This window comes from Chamaea fasciata, unplaced genomic scaffold (assembly GCF_029207755.1).
Source record: "Chamaea fasciata isolate MVZ Bird 193981 ecotype frontalis unplaced genomic scaffold, bChaFas1.0.hap1 SCAF_3, whole genome shotgun sequence".
NCBI lineage: Eukaryota > Metazoa > Chordata > Aves > Passeriformes > Sylviidae > Chamaea > Chamaea fasciata.
In genome coordinates this window covers 113,859,435-113,881,225 of record NW_027094088.1, presented here as the reverse complement: position 1 = coordinate 113,881,225, position 21,791 = coordinate 113,859,435, and the positions used below count along the sequence as shown (strand labels likewise).

At 55.3% G+C, this 21,791-nt stretch overlaps 3 protein-coding genes across 5 annotated transcripts in view; 1 reads left to right on the top strand and 2 right to left on the bottom strand.

Annotated features, from left to right (window-relative positions):
* Positions 1–17,783, top strand: part of IFT172 (intraflagellar transport 172) — a 37,642-nt gene extending 19,859 nt beyond the window's left edge. For both annotated transcript variants that reach the window (XM_066180258.1, XM_066180257.1), the window contains exons 23-48: positions 180–258; positions 656–776; positions 1,146–1,290; positions 1,365–1,454; positions 1,866–1,963; positions 2,193–2,328; positions 3,690–3,806; positions 4,383–4,525; positions 5,131–5,224; positions 5,471–5,535; positions 5,655–5,835; positions 6,344–6,453; positions 6,897–7,026; positions 8,065–8,163; positions 8,515–8,624; positions 9,133–9,196; positions 9,813–9,899; positions 11,587–11,703; positions 12,119–12,229; positions 12,967–13,086; positions 14,452–14,547; positions 15,213–15,272; positions 16,000–16,098; positions 16,492–16,645; positions 17,347–17,435; positions 17,626–17,783. In XM_066180258.1, the coding sequence (XP_066036355.1) occupies positions 180–258; positions 656–776; positions 1,146–1,290; positions 1,365–1,454; positions 1,866–1,963; positions 2,193–2,328; positions 3,690–3,806; positions 4,383–4,525; positions 5,131–5,224; positions 5,471–5,535; positions 5,655–5,835; positions 6,344–6,453; positions 6,897–7,026; positions 8,065–8,163; positions 8,515–8,624; positions 9,133–9,196; positions 9,813–9,899; positions 11,587–11,703; positions 12,119–12,229; positions 12,967–13,086; positions 14,452–14,547; positions 15,213–15,272; positions 16,000–16,098; positions 16,492–16,645; positions 17,347–17,435; positions 17,626–17,715 (2,805 nt within the window). In that variant the 3' untranslated portion in view covers positions 17,716–17,783. The remainder of the gene's footprint in view (positions 1–179; positions 259–655; positions 777–1,145; positions 1,291–1,364; positions 1,455–1,865; positions 1,964–2,192; positions 2,329–3,689; positions 3,807–4,382; positions 4,526–5,130; positions 5,225–5,470; positions 5,536–5,654; positions 5,836–6,343; positions 6,454–6,896; positions 7,027–8,064; positions 8,164–8,514; positions 8,625–9,132; positions 9,197–9,812; positions 9,900–11,586; positions 11,704–12,118; positions 12,230–12,966; positions 13,087–14,451; positions 14,548–15,212; positions 15,273–15,999; positions 16,099–16,491; positions 16,646–17,346; positions 17,436–17,625) is intronic.
* A 235-nt stretch (positions 17,784–18,018) lies between these two features.
* Positions 18,019–20,408, bottom strand: KRTCAP3 (keratinocyte associated protein 3). Of its 2 annotated transcripts, XM_066180261.1 has the most exons (6): positions 20,191–20,408; positions 20,052–20,111; positions 19,342–19,542; positions 18,999–19,133; positions 18,622–18,713; positions 18,020–18,444 (listed from the first exon to the last, which is right to left on the bottom strand). In XM_066180261.1, the coding sequence occupies exons 1-5, from the start codon at positions 20,398–20,400 to the stop codon at positions 18,630–18,632; spliced, it is 690 nt and encodes a 229-aa protein (XP_066036358.1). In that variant the 5' UTR covers positions 20,401–20,408; the 3' UTR covers positions 18,020–18,444; positions 18,622–18,629. The 2 variants fall into 2 exon arrangements, with proteins under 2 accessions (XP_066036356.1, XP_066036358.1); XM_066180259.1 differs by having other exon boundaries at positions 18,019–18,713.
* A 102-nt stretch (positions 20,409–20,510) lies between these two features.
* Positions 20,511–21,791, bottom strand: part of NRBP1 (nuclear receptor binding protein 1) — a 32,873-nt gene continuing 31,592 nt past the window's right edge. The window contains exons 16-18 of the mRNA XM_066180256.1: positions 21,684–21,747; positions 21,536–21,591; positions 20,511–21,345 (exon numbers count right to left, since the gene is read on the bottom strand). Coding sequence (XP_066036353.1) covers positions 21,247–21,345; positions 21,536–21,591; positions 21,684–21,747 — 219 coding nt within the window. The 3' untranslated portion in view covers positions 20,511–21,246. The remainder of the gene's footprint in view (positions 21,346–21,535; positions 21,592–21,683; positions 21,748–21,791) is intronic.

Below are 21,791 nucleotides of genomic sequence, written 5' to 3'. Positions count from 1 at the left end.
GATCAGCAGGGAGGACAATGACCTTGGCACATGCTGTCTTTCCTACAAGTTCCTTAATCCTCATACACTTGGTTAGTTGGGAGGGCAGAGCTGGTGCAGGGGTGTGCATGGAACTGGTGGGGTATGATGATGTGTGGGGATGGTGGCTCTGGAAACTGGCAGCTTGTATCTGTCATTAGGCTGGAGACCTGTTCGAGAAAGTTGGGAACGCACGAAAGGCTCTGGAGTGCTACGGCAAAGGCAGTGCCTTCCTGAAAGGTACTGTGCCCTATATGTTACTCCCCTTCATCTCCAGCAGGAGCCTGTCTACTCTGGCCTGGTGGCAACATGACATACTGCCCTGGAGCCTGGAGATGCCTGTGTGCTCTGCAGCTTTCACCTGTCATATTTTCACAGTGTATTTTCACCTTGTTGTACTTGCACATGCAGTCCCAGGAGAGTGTCTTGTTCCCAAGCCCTTGACCATGCTGACTGCACCAGCATGGACTTGACCCAGCTCTCCACAGGGTCCAGGTTGCTGGATAACCCATTGGAGCTGGAGTGCCTTAGACAGTCACCATTCCCCTCCTTCTGTGCCAGATCCAAGGTCTGTGTTTGCCCCACGGTTCTGCTTCCCTGCTGCCCTCAGCATGACAGCTCTTGTGTCCCCTTACAGCCGTGGAGCTGGCTCGCCTGGCATTTCCTGCAGAAGTTGTGAAGCTGGAGGAGGCCTGGGGAGATCATCTGGTGCAGCAGAAACAGCTGGATGCTGCTATTAACCATTACATCGAAGCCAGGTGGGAGCAGGGGGAGGCTGTCTAAGCAGCAGGGTACTGGCAGGGCATAAAGCTGATACCTTTGCCTCTGTCAGCAGGGGGTTTGTCTGAGTGACCCCCCACTACCCTGCTTAGCACTGCCCCTCTTGCTTGTGTGCACCAGCCATTGGTGCCTTCCCACATCTCTCCCAAGGTCTCAGGGTGCTGATTGCTCTTCCCTGCTGTCCCAGTTCTTTCATCCCCCTTAGCACTGCCCGTTACTCAGCTGCTTTATGCTGCTCTAACTCAGGGAACTGAATCAAGCAGCAGAGCACTCTAGTCTCCCTGGCACAGTGTAGCCAGAGGAGTTGCCTGCTGCCTGGCTGTAAAGACTGATGGGTTTGGTGCCAGGTGCTCAGTTAAGGCCATTGAGGCAGCTTTGGGAGCCCGCCAGTGGAAGAAGGCCATCTACATTTTGGACTTGCAGGACAAACAGGCTGCAGCCAAGTATTACCTCAAGATTGCCCAGCATTATGCATCTTTACAGGAGTATCAGGTGAGGCCACAGACCACAGTCACCACTGCTCTGCGTGTCCCTTGGATGCACTGAGTGTGGTCTTTTCCTGGCAGGTTGCAGAGGAGCTGTACATCAAAGGAGGCCAGACCAAGGATGCCATCGACATGTACACACAGGCTGGGCTCTGGGAACAGGCTCACAAGGTAGAGTCAGAGGCAAAGCTTCTGTAAACCTCACCCCACTTGGTGAGATGTGTCTTCCATCAGGAGGTGGTAGTGCCTTGTGCACCAATGCCTGATCAACCAGTATTCTTCCCAAATACAGTGCAGGCACATCCTGTAGCCAGCAAGAAATCTGTTCCCAACATTCCTATTCTGCCCATGGCCACCTCTCTCTCACAGCCCCATGTGGGTGCACCTCTGGCACAAATGGCCCTCCCCCAGAGCTGGTTCTGTGTGCTTTGTGACAGCAACAGGTGACTGCCGATTCTTTGCAGAGCATATAGCACGGATACCTGTTTGTCAGATGGGAAGGAAATGTGTTTTCCCCTTCTCCTTCGCTGTCATGTCTCAGAAATTGCTGTTCATTTCTCCCCTGTGTGTTCCTTTTGGCAGCTGGCGCTCAAGTGCATGAGCCAGGAGGAGGTGACTGTGCTGTACATAACCCAGGCCCAGGAGATGGAGAGACAGGGCAAGTACAAAGAAGCGGAGAGGTGAGTTTCTTCCAGTACTGGTATCAGTCCAAGACAGCCCTGAAAATTTTGCTGTAGTGAGGAGAAGCCCTTTCCTGGGTTAGGAGGAGAATTTGGGACTGTGGTTTGGAATGGTCAGAGGAACTTTCTCCAACATGGAGAACTAAAGCTGATATTTCAGGATTCAGAGAGATTTCAGGGGCAGGTCTGAAATCCGTGGCTGAGCATTTGGGTGTGCTCGTGTTCCCAGGCTGTACATCACTGTGAATGAACCCGATCTGGCCATCACCATGTACAAGAAGTGTAAGATGTATGATGAGATGGTTTGCCTAGTAGCCAAGTACCACAAGGACTTACTTGGAGACACTCACCTGCACCTGGGCAAGGTGAGTGCATCTCATGGCAGGGGACCAGTTAGACCAAGCAGGGGCAAGATTGTTGTCACAAACCAGTGTTTGAGATTGCTTAAAAAATCAGTGGCAAGGGTATGAGCAAAAGTCAGGCTTAATATTAAGCATCAAAGCACAACAAGTTTGTTGTCAAGATTCACTCTACTAATTACAGGTCAGCTAAGACACAACAAGGGAAAACAAGCAACAACAAAACCAAACAAAATCCAGGCAATCAAAACAGAAATTAACTGAGAACTGGGTGGGGGCAGAGGGGAGGATGTGTGAGACAAAAAGTGTGGGCAAGGATAAAAAAGAACACAGCCTAAAAGCTTAACAGCACTTAAACGTAGGAGTACTTTAACTTAATTTATACCTCAAGCCGAACAATTCAACACAGGAAAACATTTAACTTACGCCTAACTTAATTTATAGCTTAACCTTAACGAGCTAACAGAGGAATAACACTTAACAGCATTTAGCCTAACTAATAACTTTGAAGTTATCCTTAGCAACTCAGCAGAAGAGTAACACTTAGCAACACTTAGCTTATAACTTATGTTTAACAACTCAGCAAAAGAACAGCACTTAGCAGCATTTAAGTAAGTTTATAACTTAACCTTACTTTACAGGCCTAACTTACAGATATCCGAGATACTTAAACATCTAAGAATATCCAAGATACTTAAACATCTAAGAAAGGCACATTGCTCCCAGGTTTGCTAGAGCATATGTGCATCTTTATGCACCCAGACAGAAACAGTCAGGGCAAGCAAGGTACCTGAGAAAAATACCCCCAGAGGTCAGTGAAATCCTGACTTTGGAGGCCTTTGCGTCTCCCAGTGGGTGAAGGATCGGGCCTGGAGGAGTGGTCGTGTTTTACTGATCCTCCAAGAACAGCAATCCTGAGGGTTTGCTGGCTCTGAGAGGTGTCCCTCCCCCAGAGGGAGATTGCTGCTCACACCCCACTGTGGTCCCAGGAGAGCTCAAAAGGGTCTCAGTTTGGACCGCTGTTTAGAGGGTCACAAGAGGGCGGGCTTCAGTCATAACAATGGTTCATCCCAGCCAGAGTTTGGGTTGGCATTTTCTCTGAAAGTGTGGGAACAGGAATTTTGTGCCATTCAAGCAAGAGGAATATTTTCCAAGGCTGGTCATAAGGAAAACAGAAGCTCACTAGACAGCAGCAGTTCCTGAGAGCAAGACAGTGTTTGTGATAAGCTCAGGAAGAGCTGAGCCCAGGTGCTGTTCCCAAGGCCAAGGCTTAACAAGCATTTCTCAGATCACACTCTGCAGCCTGGAAAGGAGGACGGGGGAATGCACCACCACGAGTGTCACTATCTCCTTGCCTCTCACTGCAGGAACTGGAGGCAGAGGGGCGCTTGCAGGAGGCTGAGTACCACTACCTGGAAGCCAAAGACTGGAAGACCACAGTGAACATGTACAGAGTGAATGACATGTGGGAAGAAGCATACAGGGTAAAATTCATTCACAGCCCCCCACCTGTGCAGGGGCTGGGTTCTGGCTGTGGGATCCTTGTGGGAACTGCTTTGTCTCTGTTCACTGCAAGACCAGAACATTTCCTGTACATCAACCAGCCTCAGAACTGCCCCAGCCCTGGAGGCCTGTGGGGCTCTCAGTCTGCAGCATTGTAATCCAAAAGCACGATTTGAGCTTGGCCTTTCTGCCTTGCTGCCTTCCTCCAGGCACTGCTCTGCCCTTGATCACTGCATCCTGTTGTACCTCAGAGGTGTTTCTCTGGCCACAGCCCCCCAGCACTGCTCTCCTCAGTGTGGCCATGGAGCGCTGGGGTCACTTCTGCTCTCCAAACAGCGATGTGGGCTGTGCTGAGGCAGCAGCTGTCCTGCAGCACATACACGCCTTTGTCTTACTCTCCCACTCACCAGTACAGTGGTGGTTGCAGAAGGGTTCCTCAGGAGGGAACAGATGGTTTTGGTGCTCCCTCGTGCCAGCAGGCAGCACATGAGAGGGGCTCAGTCTGCTGAAGGTGGAACAGATGCACTGGGTTCTTCTACTTCCTTTTCTTTGGACAGGTGGCCAAGGCCCACGGAGGTGCAAACTCCCATAAGCATGTGGCCTATCTGTGGGCGAAGAGCCTGGGTGGAGAGGCAGCTGTGAAACTCCTCAGCAAATTCGGGCTTCTGGAGATGGCCATTGACCATGCCACGGACAGTGGGTACGCAGGTGCCTCTGCCCAGCACTTCCCTCCCCTCTGCCTAACCAGGAAAAAAACGTGTGGGCCAAGATAACTGTGTGCACATGGCTGCTGCAGGTCCAGAAAATGATGTCTTCCCACCCCACCATGCTTCACACAGGCCTTCCACGTCCTTGACACATCCCTCATCTTTTGTGTCAGTCTGCCAGTGCCACCTCTGAGCTGGGCAGGCAAATGCAATTTGTCCCTTATCCTCTGCAGGGTAGGCTTGTGAGAGCCTCTGAGCATGGGAGGAAGTACTGCTCGTGTCAGCACAAGTAACTGCCTGCTGCTCTGCAGCTGGCCGGGTGTCTGCCTGTATGGCCATGCATTACTGCTCTTCCCGAGGCTCCCACATCTCTTGGCTCCTGCCTTGGCTTCTAACAGCAGGTGTGAAGGAGCTGAATTTCCTTGGTGGGAACTCTAAAAGCTCCTGGTCAGGAACAGGAGGAACGGGCAGTGCTAATCCACTTGGGACCCCCTGTATTCCCCTCTCTCCTCTCCCAGTGTCCTGTGCTCTACTTGATGTCTTGTTCTAGAAGAAGGCATACTCTCACAGCACAGAGTTCTTCTCTCTTTCATTGCAGGGTCTTTGAATTTGCTTTTGAGCTGGCCCGCCTCTCCATGAAGCAGAAGATGCCAGACATCCACTTGAAGTATGCCATGTTCCTAGAAGATGAGGTAATTTTCCCCCTGGAACAGGTGCAAGTTCTCTAGTCCTTCAGGTAACTGAGCTGTTGTCGCTGGGCTGCTGCAGCAGTGGCAGTTCTGGCTGCAGTCACTGCATATCCAAAGGGCTCCATGGTGACAGTGCCAAGCCCCACACGCCTTTGTTTCAGAAATCCTCCCTGCCTTCTGGTAAGTAGAGGAGGTCATGTGATGATGCCAGAGCAGTCTTTTGCAAACAAATCACTTCTTCTCCTCTAGGGCAAATTTGAAGAGGCTGAAGGAGAATTCATTAAAGCTGGGAAGCCCAAGGAAGCTGTACTGATGTATGTGTCCTCCACATCCTTGCCATGCAACAGCAGCCTGGTCACCTCTCCAGCCCTGGGCTGCTCCTTGTCATCCTTGTCGTTACATCTGCTGTCCCTGTTACATCCCATCCTGCCAGGTTTGTGCATAACCAGAACTGGGATGCTGCGCAGCGTGTGGCTGAGGCTCATGACCCAGACAGCGTGGCTGACGTGCTCGTGGGACAGGCACAGTTTGCCTTTGAGCAGAGGGAGTTCCAGAAGGCAGAGGCCTTCCTCCTGCGAGCACAGAGACCTGAGCTGGCCATCAAGTACTACAAGGTGAGTGCAGTGTGTAGCAGCATCATTGCCTTCCTCACTGGGCAAGAACCCAGTTTGGATGAAGGAGTGAAATTCCCTTCCCGGCTCCCCCTGTCAGCTTTAGTAGCCAGAGAGAAACCATTTACTCAGGGTTTCTAGAGGAACTTAATTCTGGCCTGAAGACTGAACCAGTGGATTTCACATCATAGCTTCACGCTCTCTCAGTTCTGGAGATGTATCCTGCCAGAATGTGGATGGTCCTTGGGGCAGCACAAGTGGGTGCCTTTGGAGGCTTTAGTGCCCATTCCACTGAGGCAGCTGGAATGGATGAGCATGTTCCCCTGAGGTGGTTCGGACAAGTGGATAGACAGAGGTGCCGTTTTGGGGGAGGAAAGAATTGGGTGGTGCTACTGTGGTTGTTTCTTCTAGTCGGCTCTCTGGCAAGATGGCACGAGGGGATAGATGTGTTGTGTGATGGCAGGAGTGTGGGGTGAACTGGTGAAAACTTCTCCCCATTGTGCCTGTGCAGGAGGCCGGCATGTGGAGCGAGGCCCTGCGGATCTGCAAGGAATACATGCCCAGTCGACTGGGAGAGCTCCAGGAGGAGTGTGGCAGAGAGGCTGGCAAGAAGGGCTCCAGGTAAGGAGTGCTGTGGTCAGGCTGCAGGAAATAGCCCACAAGCTCTTCCCCATGGCCATTTTGCTGATGCCTTACAGAGACAGCCTGATGGGAATCCCTGACATCCACTTGTTTCCTTCTTGAGGACTCCGGACTTCTTACTGCATAGGTTTCCTATCATCCTTCCTTTTTGCTCTGGGAGGCTTATTTCTGCCATCCACCATCTCCCAGATGGCATCTTGCCCCCCACATCTCCATGGTCTCCTGTGCTGCCATGGTGTCTCCCCAGGGTCTTTGGTCAGTTCTCTCCTCAGCACCGTTCCATGTTCTCTGTCACATGCTCCGCTCTGTCTGAGGTCCCTGCTTACCTGTAGTGTGCACCTCCCTGCCCACACCCTGCGCACTGTCTGCAGGATCTCTGGCAGCGTGCCAGTCCTGCTCACAGCCTGCATCCCTCCCTGCAGTGGAACTGAAGGGCTGCTGGAGCAGGCCCGGGAGTGGGAGCAGTCTGGGGAATACTCCAGGGCAGTGGACTGCTACCTGAAGGTGCGCGATCCCAGCAACAGCGTCCTGGTGGAGAAGTGCTTACTGAAGGTAAAAGGGCTGGGGCTGTGATTCCCTTCACCTGCTCTTCTGCCTGGAAGCTTGCACAGTTTTGGCTTCTGTTCTTCCTCTGCCAAGGTCAGGGTGAATAATACATGGGAAATGCCAAGCTCGAGTTCAGACTTGGAATGTTTGTTATATCTTATCTATTTACAGTATTTACAGGCTCACAAGCCATGAGCTTAACTAGCAAGCTAGGGAAACAAGGTAAAATGGAGAGCTTCTAACTCTTTCCAAGGTCTTTTAAGTGATAATTCCCCAGTGCCAAGGTGACACCTATATTATGTATGTTTCTGGCCCAGTAATGACAACCCAAGGCCTGCAGTGCAGACCTTTTTCACCCAGTTACAGAAAACCACCTAAACCCATGAAGAAGAAGGAAGAGAGTGAAGGACAAAGACAACACCCCAAATCCTCCATCTTGACTCATATGTATTACTATACCCTAAAACCCCACAATTCTAAGTTTCTAGGACTCCAGCAGAAGCTCTTCCACAACCTGAGTTCACGTCAGAGATCCCTGTCACTGCAGGGCACAGGAGAGCTGCAGGCTACAGTGGCTGCAGGGCTGGAAGCCTTCATAGCTGTTCTCTTGAGCCGTGACAGGCTGTGCTTATCCTGCAGGGTGCTGCCTCCCCTGCTCTGGCACCACTGCCTGTGGCAGGCCCCTGTCTGTGTGCCCATGGCTGCTTGCACTGAGGAGCTGCCCTTCATGACTCGGCCCTTGCTAGAGGAGCTCCTTCTTGTGCTCCGCGCCACCAGCCTTTGTGCTGCATTCTTGCTCACACTTGTCACTCCCACCCTTGTCCCTTGTACCAACTTCAACAACAATGTCCTTGTCTGATCTTCTGCTGTGTGTAGCTGGGCTTTGCTCCTCTGACTTGTCAAAATGACCTGCAATTTCTCCCTTCCTCCATCATTCGAGTGTTTCCAACTGTCAGTCTTCTAGCTGGGACTGAGCACTTCCCATATTCATCCTACTCTCCCACCTTTTTAATCAATTGAGCCGCTGACAATTTCTCTTCACAGGCTGCTGAGTTGGCTGTGAAATTCTTGGACCAGTCACAGAGCATGGAAGTGACACGGACTGTGGCCCCTCAGCTGGTGGCCATGAAGAAATACAGCACGGTGAGGTCTGGCCCCTGCCCCCAGACTGCTGGAGAAGCAGTGACATTGGAAGGGAGAGCTCTAACCAAGGGAAGGAGGTCGGGTCACATCCTGGGGTGGTGGGTGAATGGATGGCCTTACCCAGAGGTAGGCCATGCAGAATCTTCAAGGTGGATGAAAGAGGGGAATGAATCAAGTCCTGGAATAGTGTGAGAGAGCCAGGCCTTGGGAGGAGGCAGGAAGCAGAGGAGAGGCTTACATTTTGGGAAGAAACTTTCTGTTGTGTCTGTGGTGGTCCAGCACCAGCTTCAGCCTGGGATACAGGGAACCCTTGGAGTTTTGTCTCCCATGGAACTGTCTCTGGCCCTGCAGGCAGCTGAGCTCTACCTAAACGTGGATCTCATCCGAGAAGCTATCGATGCCTTCATTGAAGGGGAGGAGTGGAGCAAGGCCAAGCACATGGCCAAGGAATTTGACCCCAGGTGTGACCTGAACTTTGCAAACTATACCCTTCTTGTTCCCTGTCCCATCCCCAGCTGAGCCCTTGTCCTGTCTTGTACTGTCCTGTTGCCCCTGAGTTTCCTGGATTCTCCCCACAGTGGCCTTCCCAGGCTCGGCAGGGCACATTCTCCACAGCTACCCTTCCCCAGCCATTCAACATTCTGACACTTTTCTATCGCCACACATCCCACAGAAGTGTTTCTGAAATTGTTATCCCCTTTTGTTTCACCCCTTCCCCTATCTCCCTTTCCTTTGCCATAATTCTGTGCATGCACTTCCTTCTGGAAGTCCTGTGATCCATTGTTCTCCTCACGTATTATATTGTGAAGAGCTGCTTAGACCCTTTCCTTCCCCATCCATCTGTGCACCAGCAGGCTGCCAGCAAGACCTGGCACAGCTGGAAGTCAGCTGGTTCCAAGGTTGAATCCAGCCTCTGCACCGATGCAAGACATGAGTCTTGCTGCCTTTTGGGATTCTTTCTCCCCACAGGTCAGAGGAATACGTGGACCAGCGTTACAAGGAGTATTTAAAAAAACAAGGAAAGGTGGATTCGGTATGTATTTGGGCAGGCTAGGGAGTGATGTCAGGACCTGTGCAGGTCCTTGGGGCCTTTCTCATGGGCCTTTTGCCTGACTATGAGCATGAGGGAGAAGTCTGTATGTGCCTGTGAGCCACGGCTACTGCATGCCAGACCACAGAATGATAGAAGGGTTTGGGAGGGAAAGGACCCTAAAGCTTATCTCAGGCTCATCTCATTCCACCTCCTGCTTTGGTCAGGGACACCTTGCACTAGACTGGGTTGCTCCAAGCACACATTGCTAGGTCATGTCCAATTTGTTGTCCACCAACACCGCCAAGTCCTTCTCCTGTGGGCTGCTCTCCATCCATTCTCCACCCAGGCTGCATCTGTGCATGGAGTTGCTCTGACCCAGGTGCAGCACCTGTCACTTGGCCTTGTTGACCTTCGTAAGGTTCATGTGGGCCAACATCTTCAGCCTGACCAGGTCCCTCTCAGTGGCAGATGGGTCACACAGGCTCTGTGATTTAATGCCGTAGAGGGGAAGAGACTCTGTGTCTGGGGAAAGAAGACACGGGTGACCTGATGCCTGCATGGGTATGAGTAGGGAGCATGGCCTGCACAGTGAATTTATGGCTGTTTCCATCCTCAGCTGGTGGGAATTGATGTCATGGCAGCTCTGGATATCTATGCAAAGCAGGAGCAGTGGGAAAAGTGCCTGGAGGTCGCAGCTAAGCAGGTGAGTGTTTGTGTGAGCCCTGAGGGACAGGCCGGGGGTCCTGGAACCCTGGAGTGGGTGGGCAGCGTGCAGAGCCACTGCAGGGGCTCAGGAGGCACCACACCACTGTCCCCATCGTGGCCAGTCAGGCTGAGTGGGGAAGTGCTGGAACCTTGGAGCATATTGTGTTTAAACTTTGTGATTAGTGGAGCATTGGAAGAAGCTAAATGAGTTGTTTGGGCTGGAAGTAATTGGTACCATGGAGACAGGGATCCGTAGAAGAAAGCCTTCTATGTTCTTGAGAGCGGTGGTGTCAGTCAGAATGAGACATCCTAGTCAGGAAAGCAAATTTGACATTTTTTCAGTTTTACTGACCTGAAACTAACAAAATTACCTCAGCAGAGTAATAAAATGGAGAAAAGCAAAATGAAACTGCTTTACAGTGGTCTTTCAAGGCAGTAGTAACAGGAGAAGACAGCTCTCGATTACCAGGATGTACTTTGAGGGGTGGTTTGTATTCAGTGGTTATTGATTGGTGATTGGTTATTGAACAGTTATTGGTTAAATGGTTGTTGATAATGGAGGTAACCACGGGCAGGTAGTTCTTTGGAGTGAGGTATTGGTTCAGACTGAGTAACGGGGCAGCCTTGGCAACAGTGTCTGCAGTTAGTGGGGTCATCACAGCTTGTCACTCAAGCCAGCACTGGAGCCTTGGAAAAGCACTGGGAATGTCTGGGGCTGTGGTTTTATAACTTTGGTTCCAATAACCTAAGTTTGGCTTCTACTAGAGTGAACTTGATGTTTCTTAGACGTGGGTTTCTCTGTGGTACAGATGGTCTCTGCTGTAGTCCCTGCTCTCTTGGGAGGCTCCCCTATTGATATTCTGCTTATCAGGAGCCACAGAGAATAACTGCGCACTCCATTTAATGGGAAAGAGTCAGTCAGTTTGTTGGGCACCACAGGGCCACACTAAGATCTTGGTGTCTGCTCGTGCCTCTGAGAGAGCGTTAGCATGACCCATTTCAGTAACCAGTGCAGAATATAATCGCTTTGACTCAGCTGCTCTACAGTGATTATACGGCAAAAACGGGACATTTATCAAAACAGGTCACATACCAAATTTAATTTTATCCCAAGCTGTACTGAACATGGTGCTTCACCAGCACCCCATCTGGATGTTCGAGTCCTGGACATCTGCTGGTCCTTTTTCTGCATAATAGACCTGCTCCCATTGCTCAGTTGGTAACAGGATTGCACATTTTATGCCATTTTCTTCCTCTCGTTACTATATTTATGCATGTGTGAAGCAGTTCTTTCCTCACTTGAATTTCTGTGAGGCCAATAGCAGTCCTCAGCGGTGTCTGTGGGGTCAGCACAGGTGTGAGCAGCACTCTGAGAAGGTCTGCAGTCCTGGAGCTGTGAGGTGCTGCATCCTTCAGGTGTTTGGCAGTATTCCATTGGCAAGTGGTGAACAGCTGGAAAACAGCTGTATTTGCGTGTTTGGAGGATCAGCTAGCCAAGATAAAGGTGTCAGTGGGGCCCAAATCAAAACCCAGGTGAGCTTAGGGCAGCCTGGCTCTGATTACCTGTGTCACCCTTGGGACCCAGGTGTGTGGGGCTGCGCACACACGGCTCAATCCATCCCCACCGAGTGGCAAGCCTTCAGTTCATGAGTCTCATGCTGCTGCTTTCTGTGTGTCTCCTCCAGGGCTATAAAGTCCTGCACAAGTACGTTGCTCTGTATGCAACACACCTGATCTGTGAGGGCAGCTGGGACAAAGCCCTGCGCCTGTACGTCCACCACGGAGCTCCTGCCAGCCCACAGGTAACGAGGGCAGCACAGCATCCCAAGGGTGCTGGGATCTGCTGCATGAACTGGGGTTGCCTCGTGTTCTGCATGTCCAGCCCTGCAGTGGACTCTTCCAGAGGGCTGGAGGAAATCTCCCAGCGTATTCTCCACGGGAAGGGACGGGGGGAGTTGAGTTTGTGTTTGTTTGGAGCAGCTTGAGCACCAGGTTCAGAACAAAAGAACCATTTGCCTCTCCGAGAGCACTGGCTGCAGGAAGCATCCTTCCATCCTTTCCTGTTTCCCTGCCTGTTCCCCAGCACCCTGTCCAGCCAACGACCTGCAGCGCTGCCACTCTGGGAACCATTTTCTTGGCCTGTGCTCGGCAGCAGGAGAGCTCTAGAGTCTGCTGACTCCCCATCTGTCTCCTTGCACACTTCTCTCCTTGTTGCAGAATTTCAACATTTATAAGCGTCTCTTTGTGGAGATGGTGAACGCGTCTGGCATGAACTGTGCTGAGGCGTACTCCAGCTGGGCCGACCTCAGGGACATGCTCCTCACTCTGGTAGGTGTGGCCATGGGGCTCTTGGCTGAGCAGGAAGAAGAACCAGTCTCTCTCTGCCCAGGTGACATGGGCAGTGTTTTTAGAACAGAAGCTAAGGGCAAAGAGCTGGAGAGCAGGAAAACAGGATCTTGTGAAGTGGATGTGGCCGAGCAAGAGAAGGCAGAGAAGGAGACCCGGTGCTCCAGGCCAGATCCTAGGAGTGGGTCTGACATTGGCCCTTGCAGAGCTCCACGTGTCACTGCGACATGGGAGCTGTTGTGACATCCTCATCTCATCCTGCACCCATATTTAGCAGCTTGCATGGGGAGAGCACAGAGCTACTGAGCCTGGCAAATATGAGTCCTCCCCATCTCCCCATGGATGCTTAGAGCCTTCTGCTCCTCATTCCTGTCCAGAACACCTTAGCCAGAGCCCATGATTGCCTTATCTCTGTTTCTGTCCCACAAATACCTACTTAGAGCATAAGCAAAATCAAAAAATCCTCCCTCTGTCCATCCAGACTCACCCCTGCTTCCAGTGCTGGCTGTTGTTGCAGCACTGGTGACTCTCCCTGGCTCCCGCAGCCTCCTTCCTTCGGCATGCTTTTGGACCCAGAGCACCCAAGGCCCAGCCCTTGTTCAGTCCCAGAGGTGTCTGGATATTTCAGATCCTTCTCTCTCCTGACTTCCCTGTCTCCTGTGGATGAAAAGTGCCCTCGTGCTCTCCTGGTCTCAGTTCCTCTCGTTTTCTCTTCTCAGTGTGAAAACTTAGTGAAGTCCAGCGAGGCAAACACCGCGGCACAGGAGGAGTTTGAGAGGATGCTGCTCATCTCCCACTACTGCGCCACCCGCTCTGCCATGCAGGGCCTGAAGCAGCTGGTGAGGCTCTGGAGTTCCTCTGCCAGTCACCTCTCGGGGTGGGGACGCCCCTGGGGATCAGGGCTATTCAGAGCTTATCGTTCACAAATCATGGATCCATGAGAATGCGACTGCAATAATCCAGGAGCCCACACTGGCAGGTGGAACTGTAGGTGGTCTTTTCTGTTTAGGGTGGGTACTGCCCCAGCCACTGTGGCTGAGCTGTGAACCAGGGCAGGAGCTGATCCATGTGCTTGGCATGACTTGTGAGAGCAGAGGTGCCAGCGGAAAATTATGGGTCACAAAACATCTGGTCTTCCCTGGAGGGGGGTGGCTTCCTCTCTGCTCTCCTGGGCTCCAAGAGCTGCTGGGCTTCACGTGTGGTCTTCAGAGCAGATCATCTGCCCAGGGCTTCAGCAGGTCCTGGTCCTGTGTGCTGGGCCTCTCTGGGGGGCTTTGGGAGCTCGTGGACCTGTGTGGAGGCATCACAAGGCCCTGTGACTATTCTGGAGTCTTGTGTGCACTGGATTTGTTCTTGGCCTCCAAGCTGAAATCTTGATCCATGTGGGACTGTGGAATTGTTCTGGAGCTCTGGATGGATGTGGGACTGGAGTTGTGATGGGGAAGGCTGGGAAAAGGAAAAGGACCCCAGTGAAAGCCACAGAGAAGACTGGGACTTGCCCATGGCTGTGTGTGTAGATGTTGGGGGTCCAGAAACATGTCAGACAGCAAGAGCCAAGTGTGATGTCTTGGAAACCTGTACAGATCTCCACAGCTGTGGGATGTTGAGGTGCTGGGCAGTGTATTTGGGGCCATGAGGAAGGGGTGGCCTTGACAGTTCCTGTGTGACGATGGGTATCTGGCAGCAGAAGAGTGAAATTACCCTTCAATTCCTCACCCCTGCTGCAAAATTCTTCCATAATTGCATACAAGAAAAAATTTATTGAGACACTGGCTGGAATAGGTTTGTTGGAGAGGTTGGAGAGTCTCCATTCCTTGAGATGGTCAAAACCTGACCAGGCATGTTCCTGAACCAGGCATGTAGCTGCCTCTGCTTTGACTGGGGCTAGGGGCAGGATTTGGGAACTGCCAGTAATGTCTTCCAACCTCACCTGTTCTGTGACTTTGATGGGGGATGTTTGGGTGTGGCTTCTAGTGAAAAACAGCAAGGCTTAAAAAGCAGGAGAATTTCACCCTCAGATGATATTCCCGTGTGTTCTTCAGTGAGGCAGCTCAGGGTCTGGACTGAAATTTTCGACCTTTTTTACTTGTGGGGCATGTATGGGTGCAGAGTCCTTGCTGTGAGTCTGGGGTGATCTCATGAGATCCCTTCCAACCTGTTTTTCCTTTGCTGAATCGTGGCTTTGGTGTCCTCTGTGTCCCCAGGACACCATGGCTGCCCAGCTGTCCATTTCCCTGCTGCGCCACACGGACCTGCTCCCTGCAGACAAGGCTTTCTACGAGGCTGGGACAGCTGCCAGGGTAAGAGACTCCTGCCACTGGACCAGAGCAGGACACCCTGGGCTCAGGGATTCTCAGCTTTACCTTCCCAAATCCTCCCTCGGCTGCGGGACTCTGCTCTGGAGGCTGGGCAGACCTCAGCCAGTGAGCCGATGGGACCTACAGACCCATCAGGGCTGGACAGAGGCCATGTTATGGCTCTGTCAGTGTGGATGGGAGACTGCTCAGCTCTGCTCTGCATCCCCTGAGTCTGACAGGCTGCCTGGGAGCTGTGACACATGGCAAGGACAGCTGCATGTCCTCACTGCCTGCACCTAGCTGTGCGATGGTAGAATAATGGAATGGTTTATGTGGCAAGGGAGCTTAAAGCTCATCTTGTTCCATTCCCTGCCGAGGGCAAGGACACCTTCAACTAGACCAGGCTGCTCCAAGCCCCATCCAGCCTGCTCATAATGCCTGGCTCCATTCTGTGGGACAGCCTGTGGCAGTGAGCTGTTGTCCAAGGGATTCAGTCTTTGGGGATGGCGAGCTGGAATGTGCAATCTCCTTGTCCATTTCCTGGGCTGCAGGCTGCAGGCAGGACACTGTGGCACAAACAGAGCCACATCCTTCCCAGCCATGGCTCTGGGAGAAGTGGCTGTGAGGATGAGCTCCCCAGTCTGACTCAGGGTTCCTCTCCATTCCAGGCAGTCAGCTGGGAGAACATGGCATTTGTCTTCCTGAACCGCTTCCTGGACCTCTCAGATGTGAGTCTGGGGGGAGGGCTGTCTCTCTGAAATGGCAGTGGGCTCTGGGGCCACCACAGACCCCAGCCTGGCCAGGGCACTCCTGGGGCTCCTGCATGGCACTGGAGCTTGTGCTGATGGAGAGAGCCCCCATACCCCGCTCGGTGTGTGCCTGGAGAGCAGTGGGCACCCTCACCCTGCCTGTGGGAGCAGGGCACCTGCACAGCCCTGGCCAAGTCACCCTGGGGGTGGCAATGCCACCGTGCGCATCGCAGCAAAGAGCACATTGATCTGACAGCTGAGGCCTGAAATCCTCATGGCTGCAGATGCCATTGCAGCTTTCAGGGTGACCTCACTCAAGTTGTTCCAAGAGAAGAAAAACTACTTGGCAGGTGGAGGCCATGACCCAGTGCTCTGGCCACTGTTCTGCAAGACTCGAGAGTCCCCTCAGTCCCTTCCTTGACCAGCAGGTTGGCCCTCAGGAACACCAAGTCCAAGGGGGCTGACAGACCTCACTGTGCCAGACTCCCAAGTGCTGTCAGCAGCAGCTGGGGGAAAACAAAAGCACCCAATTGCATCTTTCCCTTCTTTGAGGCTGCCTGAATATGGCAGTGTCAGAGACTGCAGAGTGTGGTCCTGCATCACAGGAGGGTCACCACAGCACCAATAGGCAGGGACATCCTCACCATGAACTGTCCTGTGAGCTCTTTGACTGGCATTGCCCAGTGCTCTACCCCTTCTTTCCCAGGCCATTGAAGAAGGGAACCTGGATTCCCTGGACCATTCTGATTTTCAGAGGACAGACATTCCCTGTGAAGTGCCACTTCCAGCCCATCAGCACGTGCCTGTGAGTGTCACCTGTCTTCTTCAGCTCCTGTGAGCAGTGATGCTGCTCCAGGGCCCTGTGAACAGGGATTGGGGTGAGGCTGGGATTGCAGAGGGGATGGAAATGGACCCAGAACTGCCACCTCCTGCCTGTTCCCCCACTGCAAGCACACACACACGTGCACAGACCTGTGCACACACCTGTGTAAACACACGTGCACACACCTGTGTACAAACACACACATTCTCATGCTCCCCACCATACACACCACCACCATTGTGCCCCATGCCCACGTGTGTTGTGTGCACACGTTGCACGCCCGTGTCCCGCTCTCCCGTGTGCTCCCTGCTGCTGTGGGGCTGCAGCCGGGCAGCAGCATCACAGCTCCAGCCTTGCACTGTCCCTTTCCCGCAGGAGGAGCAGCGGGAGGAGGTGAGGGACTGGGTGCTGACCATGTCCATGGACCAGCGGCTGGAGCAGGTGCTGCCGCAGGACGAGCGCGACACCTACGAGGCCTCTCTGGTGGCCGCAGGTTCGGGGGTGCGCTCCCTGCCCTGCCTGCTGACAGGTGAGCTCCAGGCCAGCCACTCACACAGGAGGGGACACAGTGCAGGCAGGGAGTGGGGACATGCTGCAGGGGAGATCTGGGAGGAGGTCTGGGCTCTGCTGTAAGAGGAGTGGACTGTTCCCCAAGCTCTGCTGGAGGAGACAGTCTCTTCTTTACTCTGGGGGTGAGTGAGCACTGGAACAGGTTGCACAGTTGTGAGATTCCCATCCTTAGGGACGGTCAAAAGCTGTCTGGACACAGCCCTGGGCTGGGGTGGCCCTGCCTGAGCAGGGAGTTGAACCATACAGACCCCCGAGCAGTTCTGACCTCTGCCACTCCGTGGTTCAGTGATGGCTCAGGCTGGCACAGCTCTGCTTAGGGGCTCCTGGCTGGCCAGCATGGACAGATGAGAATGGGCAGCACCTGGCCCTGTTCCGCAGTGCAGGACTTAAAAAGGGTCGTAAAGTCAGAAGCTGGGTGCCATCATTGGACCTGTTCACTTGGGTGTCATTGCCTAAGGGCAGTTCAGCCTTAATCCTCCTTTGATCCCACCACTTTGGACACCCCTTCTTCGTTTTGGTTTCCTAGGGACCAAGGCAGCACGATTCCCCCCAGCACAGTGTTCTGTTGGGGCAGCCCCACTCCAGCACAGGGAAGGAGTGCACCAAGAGGGGGCCCGCTGTGGGGCTCAGCTTGTTCTGAATGTGTCACTTTGTGCCCAGGGTACCCAGTGCTAAGAAACAAGATTGAGTTGAGGCCAGGCCGAGAAGTGAAGAAGGATGTGTGGTACAAATTTGTGATGGCTGTCAAGGTGAGCCAGAACCCCACAGGCAGGGAGACAGGCCGTGGGTGGGGTTCAGCCCCTCATGCTGACAATGCAGCATCCTTCTGGGTGAGTCATTGTCCCGGGGCAGTTTATTCGTGGTGGGAATTGACAGACCCAGTCCTGCCAGCCCTCGGGGTGCCCCCTCCCAGTGCCAAGGCCTGTCTCTTTCTTGCAGACATCCCACAGCCCTGCGGGCCAGGACGTGATCGAATTCCTGCGACGGTGGTGTGGGGGACTCCCAAGCACCAGCTTCTCATTCCAGTGAGGAGGACTGTGGCAGCTCTCAGGCCTGTTCCTCAGCACCTTCCACATCCAATAAAACGTGTTATCTCAGCCCTGCAGTGCTCCTGTGTCCAGGGGATGCTGAGCCCAGAACACCTGCAGCTGCTGGGCACAGGGCTGTAAACCCTGCACATGTGCCTCAACCCCCACGTCCATGGGTGACTTTCACACTGAGGCCACGGCTCTGTCAGCATCCCTGTGCCTGGGGAGCTTGTGGTAAACACAGAGATGGGCTCAGAGTAGCTGCACCTTCCTTCCCCTGGCAGGCCTTGCTCCCAGCCAGCACTCACCTGGCAGAGCCACTCAGAACAGCCATTGTAGAAAGGAAAAGTTTATTTATTCAAGAAAACCAGAGATCCACGCGACAGGGATTCTTCCCCTTCCGTTCCCTGACGTGTCTGAGCACAGGCACAGCCAGCTGCCGTGCCTGCAATGGCACCAGGACTTGGGCCCCAGCCCCTCTGCCCACCCCCATCACTGCTGACAGGAACCAAGGGAGCCTTCGGCAGCTGGAGGAGAGGATGGGAGAGCACCTGGGCCCACAGTCGCTGCTGACCTGCAGGGTCTGTCCCAGGTGGGCTGGGGGAGCTGAGGGGAGGGGGCAAGGCACACCCCTCAGCCCTGCAGCCCCCCTGACACACACCGACCCTGCAGAAGGTGTGAGAGCACCTTGCCCCGACCTTGCTGGATCACAGCACGCCTGCAGCACCACCTGGGAGCCAAGGAGCAGGAGCCAGTGCCAGGCTGTGCTGCAGGGCCCAGCATCACACTGACTCCTCTGCCCGTGTCCTTGGGAAGAGGTGTTTTGGGGGGCTGGTGTGGGGATGCGCCCTCCTGATGGCAGAGCCTGCTCCCCCCATCCCAAGCACGGCCCACAAGGCGCTCTCACCCCTCCAGCTACGCAGGAGACTCTGCAAGTCCTGCCAGGAGCTGCTGCCTCTCACGGCGTGGCTTCTCCAGTGCTGTACTTGGCCTGGCCAGCTTGAGAAAAAGAAAGACAAGAAGGGCAAGGACATGTGATGGGCAGTGTTCTCACAGAAAAGGAACAGGCCTGGCTCCCAGGGGGATGAAGAAGTCCCTCTGCAACTCCCCGTGAAGAGGTGCTGCTCTGCACTTAGGCTGGCTAGAAGGGGTTCCCACTCAGCATCCCCCCCTACTAATGCACAGCCTCGCTGTTCCCAGCAGAACCCAGCACCTCCCAGACGCAGCACAAGGGCAGCAGTCTGGGGGAGACCCAGGGAGAGGTGTCCGGCTCCAGGGGCGTACCTGCTCTCTGCCATAGCGGCGGGCACAAGGCCCGATGCCCCGGAAGACCAGAGCCACCAAACAGCACCTGCCCGAGAGCACGGCTTCGGCGGCTGCCAGCAGCAGGGAGGGGAACCAGAGCGCCAGGGCTGTGTCCTGCAGAGCACGGGGTCAGGGGAACGTGGACACTGCACCAGAGCCGACTGAAAACGCTCACCAGAGACTGCGAGGGCAGCAGGGGAAAGAAGGGGGAGAGAGAGAGAGAAGGGAAGCAGGAAGGAGAGTGAAAAAGACAAGAGGAAGCAGAGAGAGAGAAAGAGGCCGAAGGGCGGAGTGGGGGCGTGCAGCGGCCCCGCAGACTCACGTAGATGCGCGTGGTGTTGAAGGGACAGTCGTTGGTCGCAATGGCCGCGCGGGCGTCCACCGGCAGCGCGGAGCTGTTGCAGCCCCTGACCAGGTGCGTGCCCCGGCTGTGCACCGTGAGGGCGAAGGCCAGCGCCAGCCCCACGCTGCAGGCGGTGGACAGGAGGCAGTTCAGCAGAGAGACGCTCAGCATGGTCCAGTGCTGCAGGCGGCAAGAGCGGGGCTGGCACGAGCGCGGGGAAAACTCGGGCCGGGCACCTACATCCCTGCGGAACTGCTGCCCCGAGGGGGCACACGCCGCCTCCTGCCCCTTCCAGGACGGCTCAGCCTTGCCCTCGGATGGGGCTCTCGCACCTGTCGCATCCTTCACCCCTGTGAGCTCGGCACCGCCGGGCGCCCCTTCTCTGGGGCTCCGCGGAGAACGACCCCTCACAGGCCACACGGAGGCTCGGCCGCAGCCCGGCCCGGCGCCCCGCGTCCGCCCACCCCGCGGGCCCACTCGGGACCCCCGACCCGGCCGCAGCTTCGCCCACTGAAGCGCTCCCACCCTCCCGGAGCAGCCGGCGGGGCCGGGCCGGGCACAGGCGGCACCTGCAGCCGCCGCGGACGCGGAAGGAGCCCGCGGGGCCAAGGTCCACGGGAGCGGCTGCCGGCGGGGCAGGCCCGCGCCGAGCCCCCCCCGCCCGCTCCGCGCCGCGGCCCCGCACTCACCAGGACCGCCCGGGACAGGTTGTGCGACACCAGGATGGCGACGATGCCCGCGGCGATGCTCTGCGGGGAGACCCGCGCTCAGCACGGCCCGGGCAGGGCCGGGCCCGCCGCCCCCCGGCCCGTCCCCGGCCGCGCTCACCAGCAGCCCCGAGCACACCGACACCACGTTGGCCACCGCGTACTCGGGGGTGACGGCGCGGCGGGCGCCCGCCACGTGCCGCAGCACCGAGCCGTGCACGATGGCGCCCAGCACCAGGCTGCCGTGGCCCAGCACGATCAGCCCCAGCCCCGAGCGCATCAGCCGCCGCGGCTCCGCCAGCGCCCCGGGCCCCCGCCGCCCCCCGGCCATGGCCGCCGCCGCCGCCGCCGCCCGCGCACCGCCCCGGGGAAGGGCCGGGCGGCCTCGGCCCGGCCCCCCGCCCCGCCCCGCCCCGCCCCGACACAGGCGGCACTCGCGTATTTACAAAACAGTTTATTAAAAATAGGAAATGATAGAAATGAGATGCAGGAGCCGCGGCTCGGCCCCGCCGCGCGCCGGGACGGCACCGGGCCCCGGGGGGCGGCGGGAGGGGCGGGGGCCGCGGGGCCGCAGCCCGGAGCCAGCACACGCCGCGGCCCGGCGGGTGCGAACCAGTAAACAAAGTGCAGCCGGCGGCGGGAGCGAAGCGCCGGGCGGGGAGGGGGGACGAGCTCGGCCACCCCTGGGCCCGTGGCGCGGGAAGAGGGGGGGAGTGACCGGGAGTGCAGGGCTTAGGGGCTCACCCCTGCTTACCTTTAAATTAAAAAAAAAAAAAAAAAGAAAAAAAAAAGGAAAAAAAATAAAAGAAAAAAAAAAAAAAAGAAAAAAAAAAAAAAAGAAAAAACCCATTTCTGTGCTGTGCAAAAGACACTTTGAACAATTCAAACAGAACAAACTCCATGCACATGAGTGGGGCTGCAGAACACCCCAAGCCAGGTGTCAGCTCCGCAGCACAACCTGGCAAATCCCAACAAAAACAGGGCTGGAAATAATACTGATGCGCAAAGTCCCCTTTACGAGGCGGGCAGGGAGGACTGTCGATGAGCCCAGCCACGGCACATGCAGGATGAGCTTCCAAGCACTGCAGCTGGGGGCTTGTGGATGCCCGACAGTGGTGGGCAGACACAGATGGGCCGCAGGCAGCGAGGCCACGCTGGCTGCCCAGGAGCCCTGGGGCTAAGATGACACAGTCACGGCCGTCAGGGCCCCATTCCGAGTGTAGTAGAACTTGCTAAACGCCTCTTCAAGTAAACAGGTGAGTCTGCTCTGGTCAGCCTGGGGAGAATGAGGATAGTGAGGGGTAAGCCCCATCCACTCAAAGCTGAGAGTATGGCTGAAGGCCCCCAGGGCAGGGACCTGGCTTATTCCTCCTGCCTCCTCCTCCCAAACAGGGCTGATGTGGCAGAAACCATTGAACTCTGACAAAGGAGCACAGGCCTAGAGCCCTACCTGAGCCCCTGCTTACCTCGCTGATGAACCCAAGCTGGACCAGTTCAGCTGCCAGCTCCTGGATGTTGTCATCTGCAAAGCAAGGGAAGGTGTCAGTCCTCGGTCCAAGCGTGCTGCTGGCCCCAGGTCACCTCACCACTTACTGGGCTAAAGAAGGTACTTACTGGGCTGCAGGTCACAGCTCAAGTGTCGATTCAACTTGTCTTCCAGTTTCAGCAGCAGTGTCAGCTGCAGGGCAAAGAAATTCTCATGAGGGACTGCAGTCTTGCAGG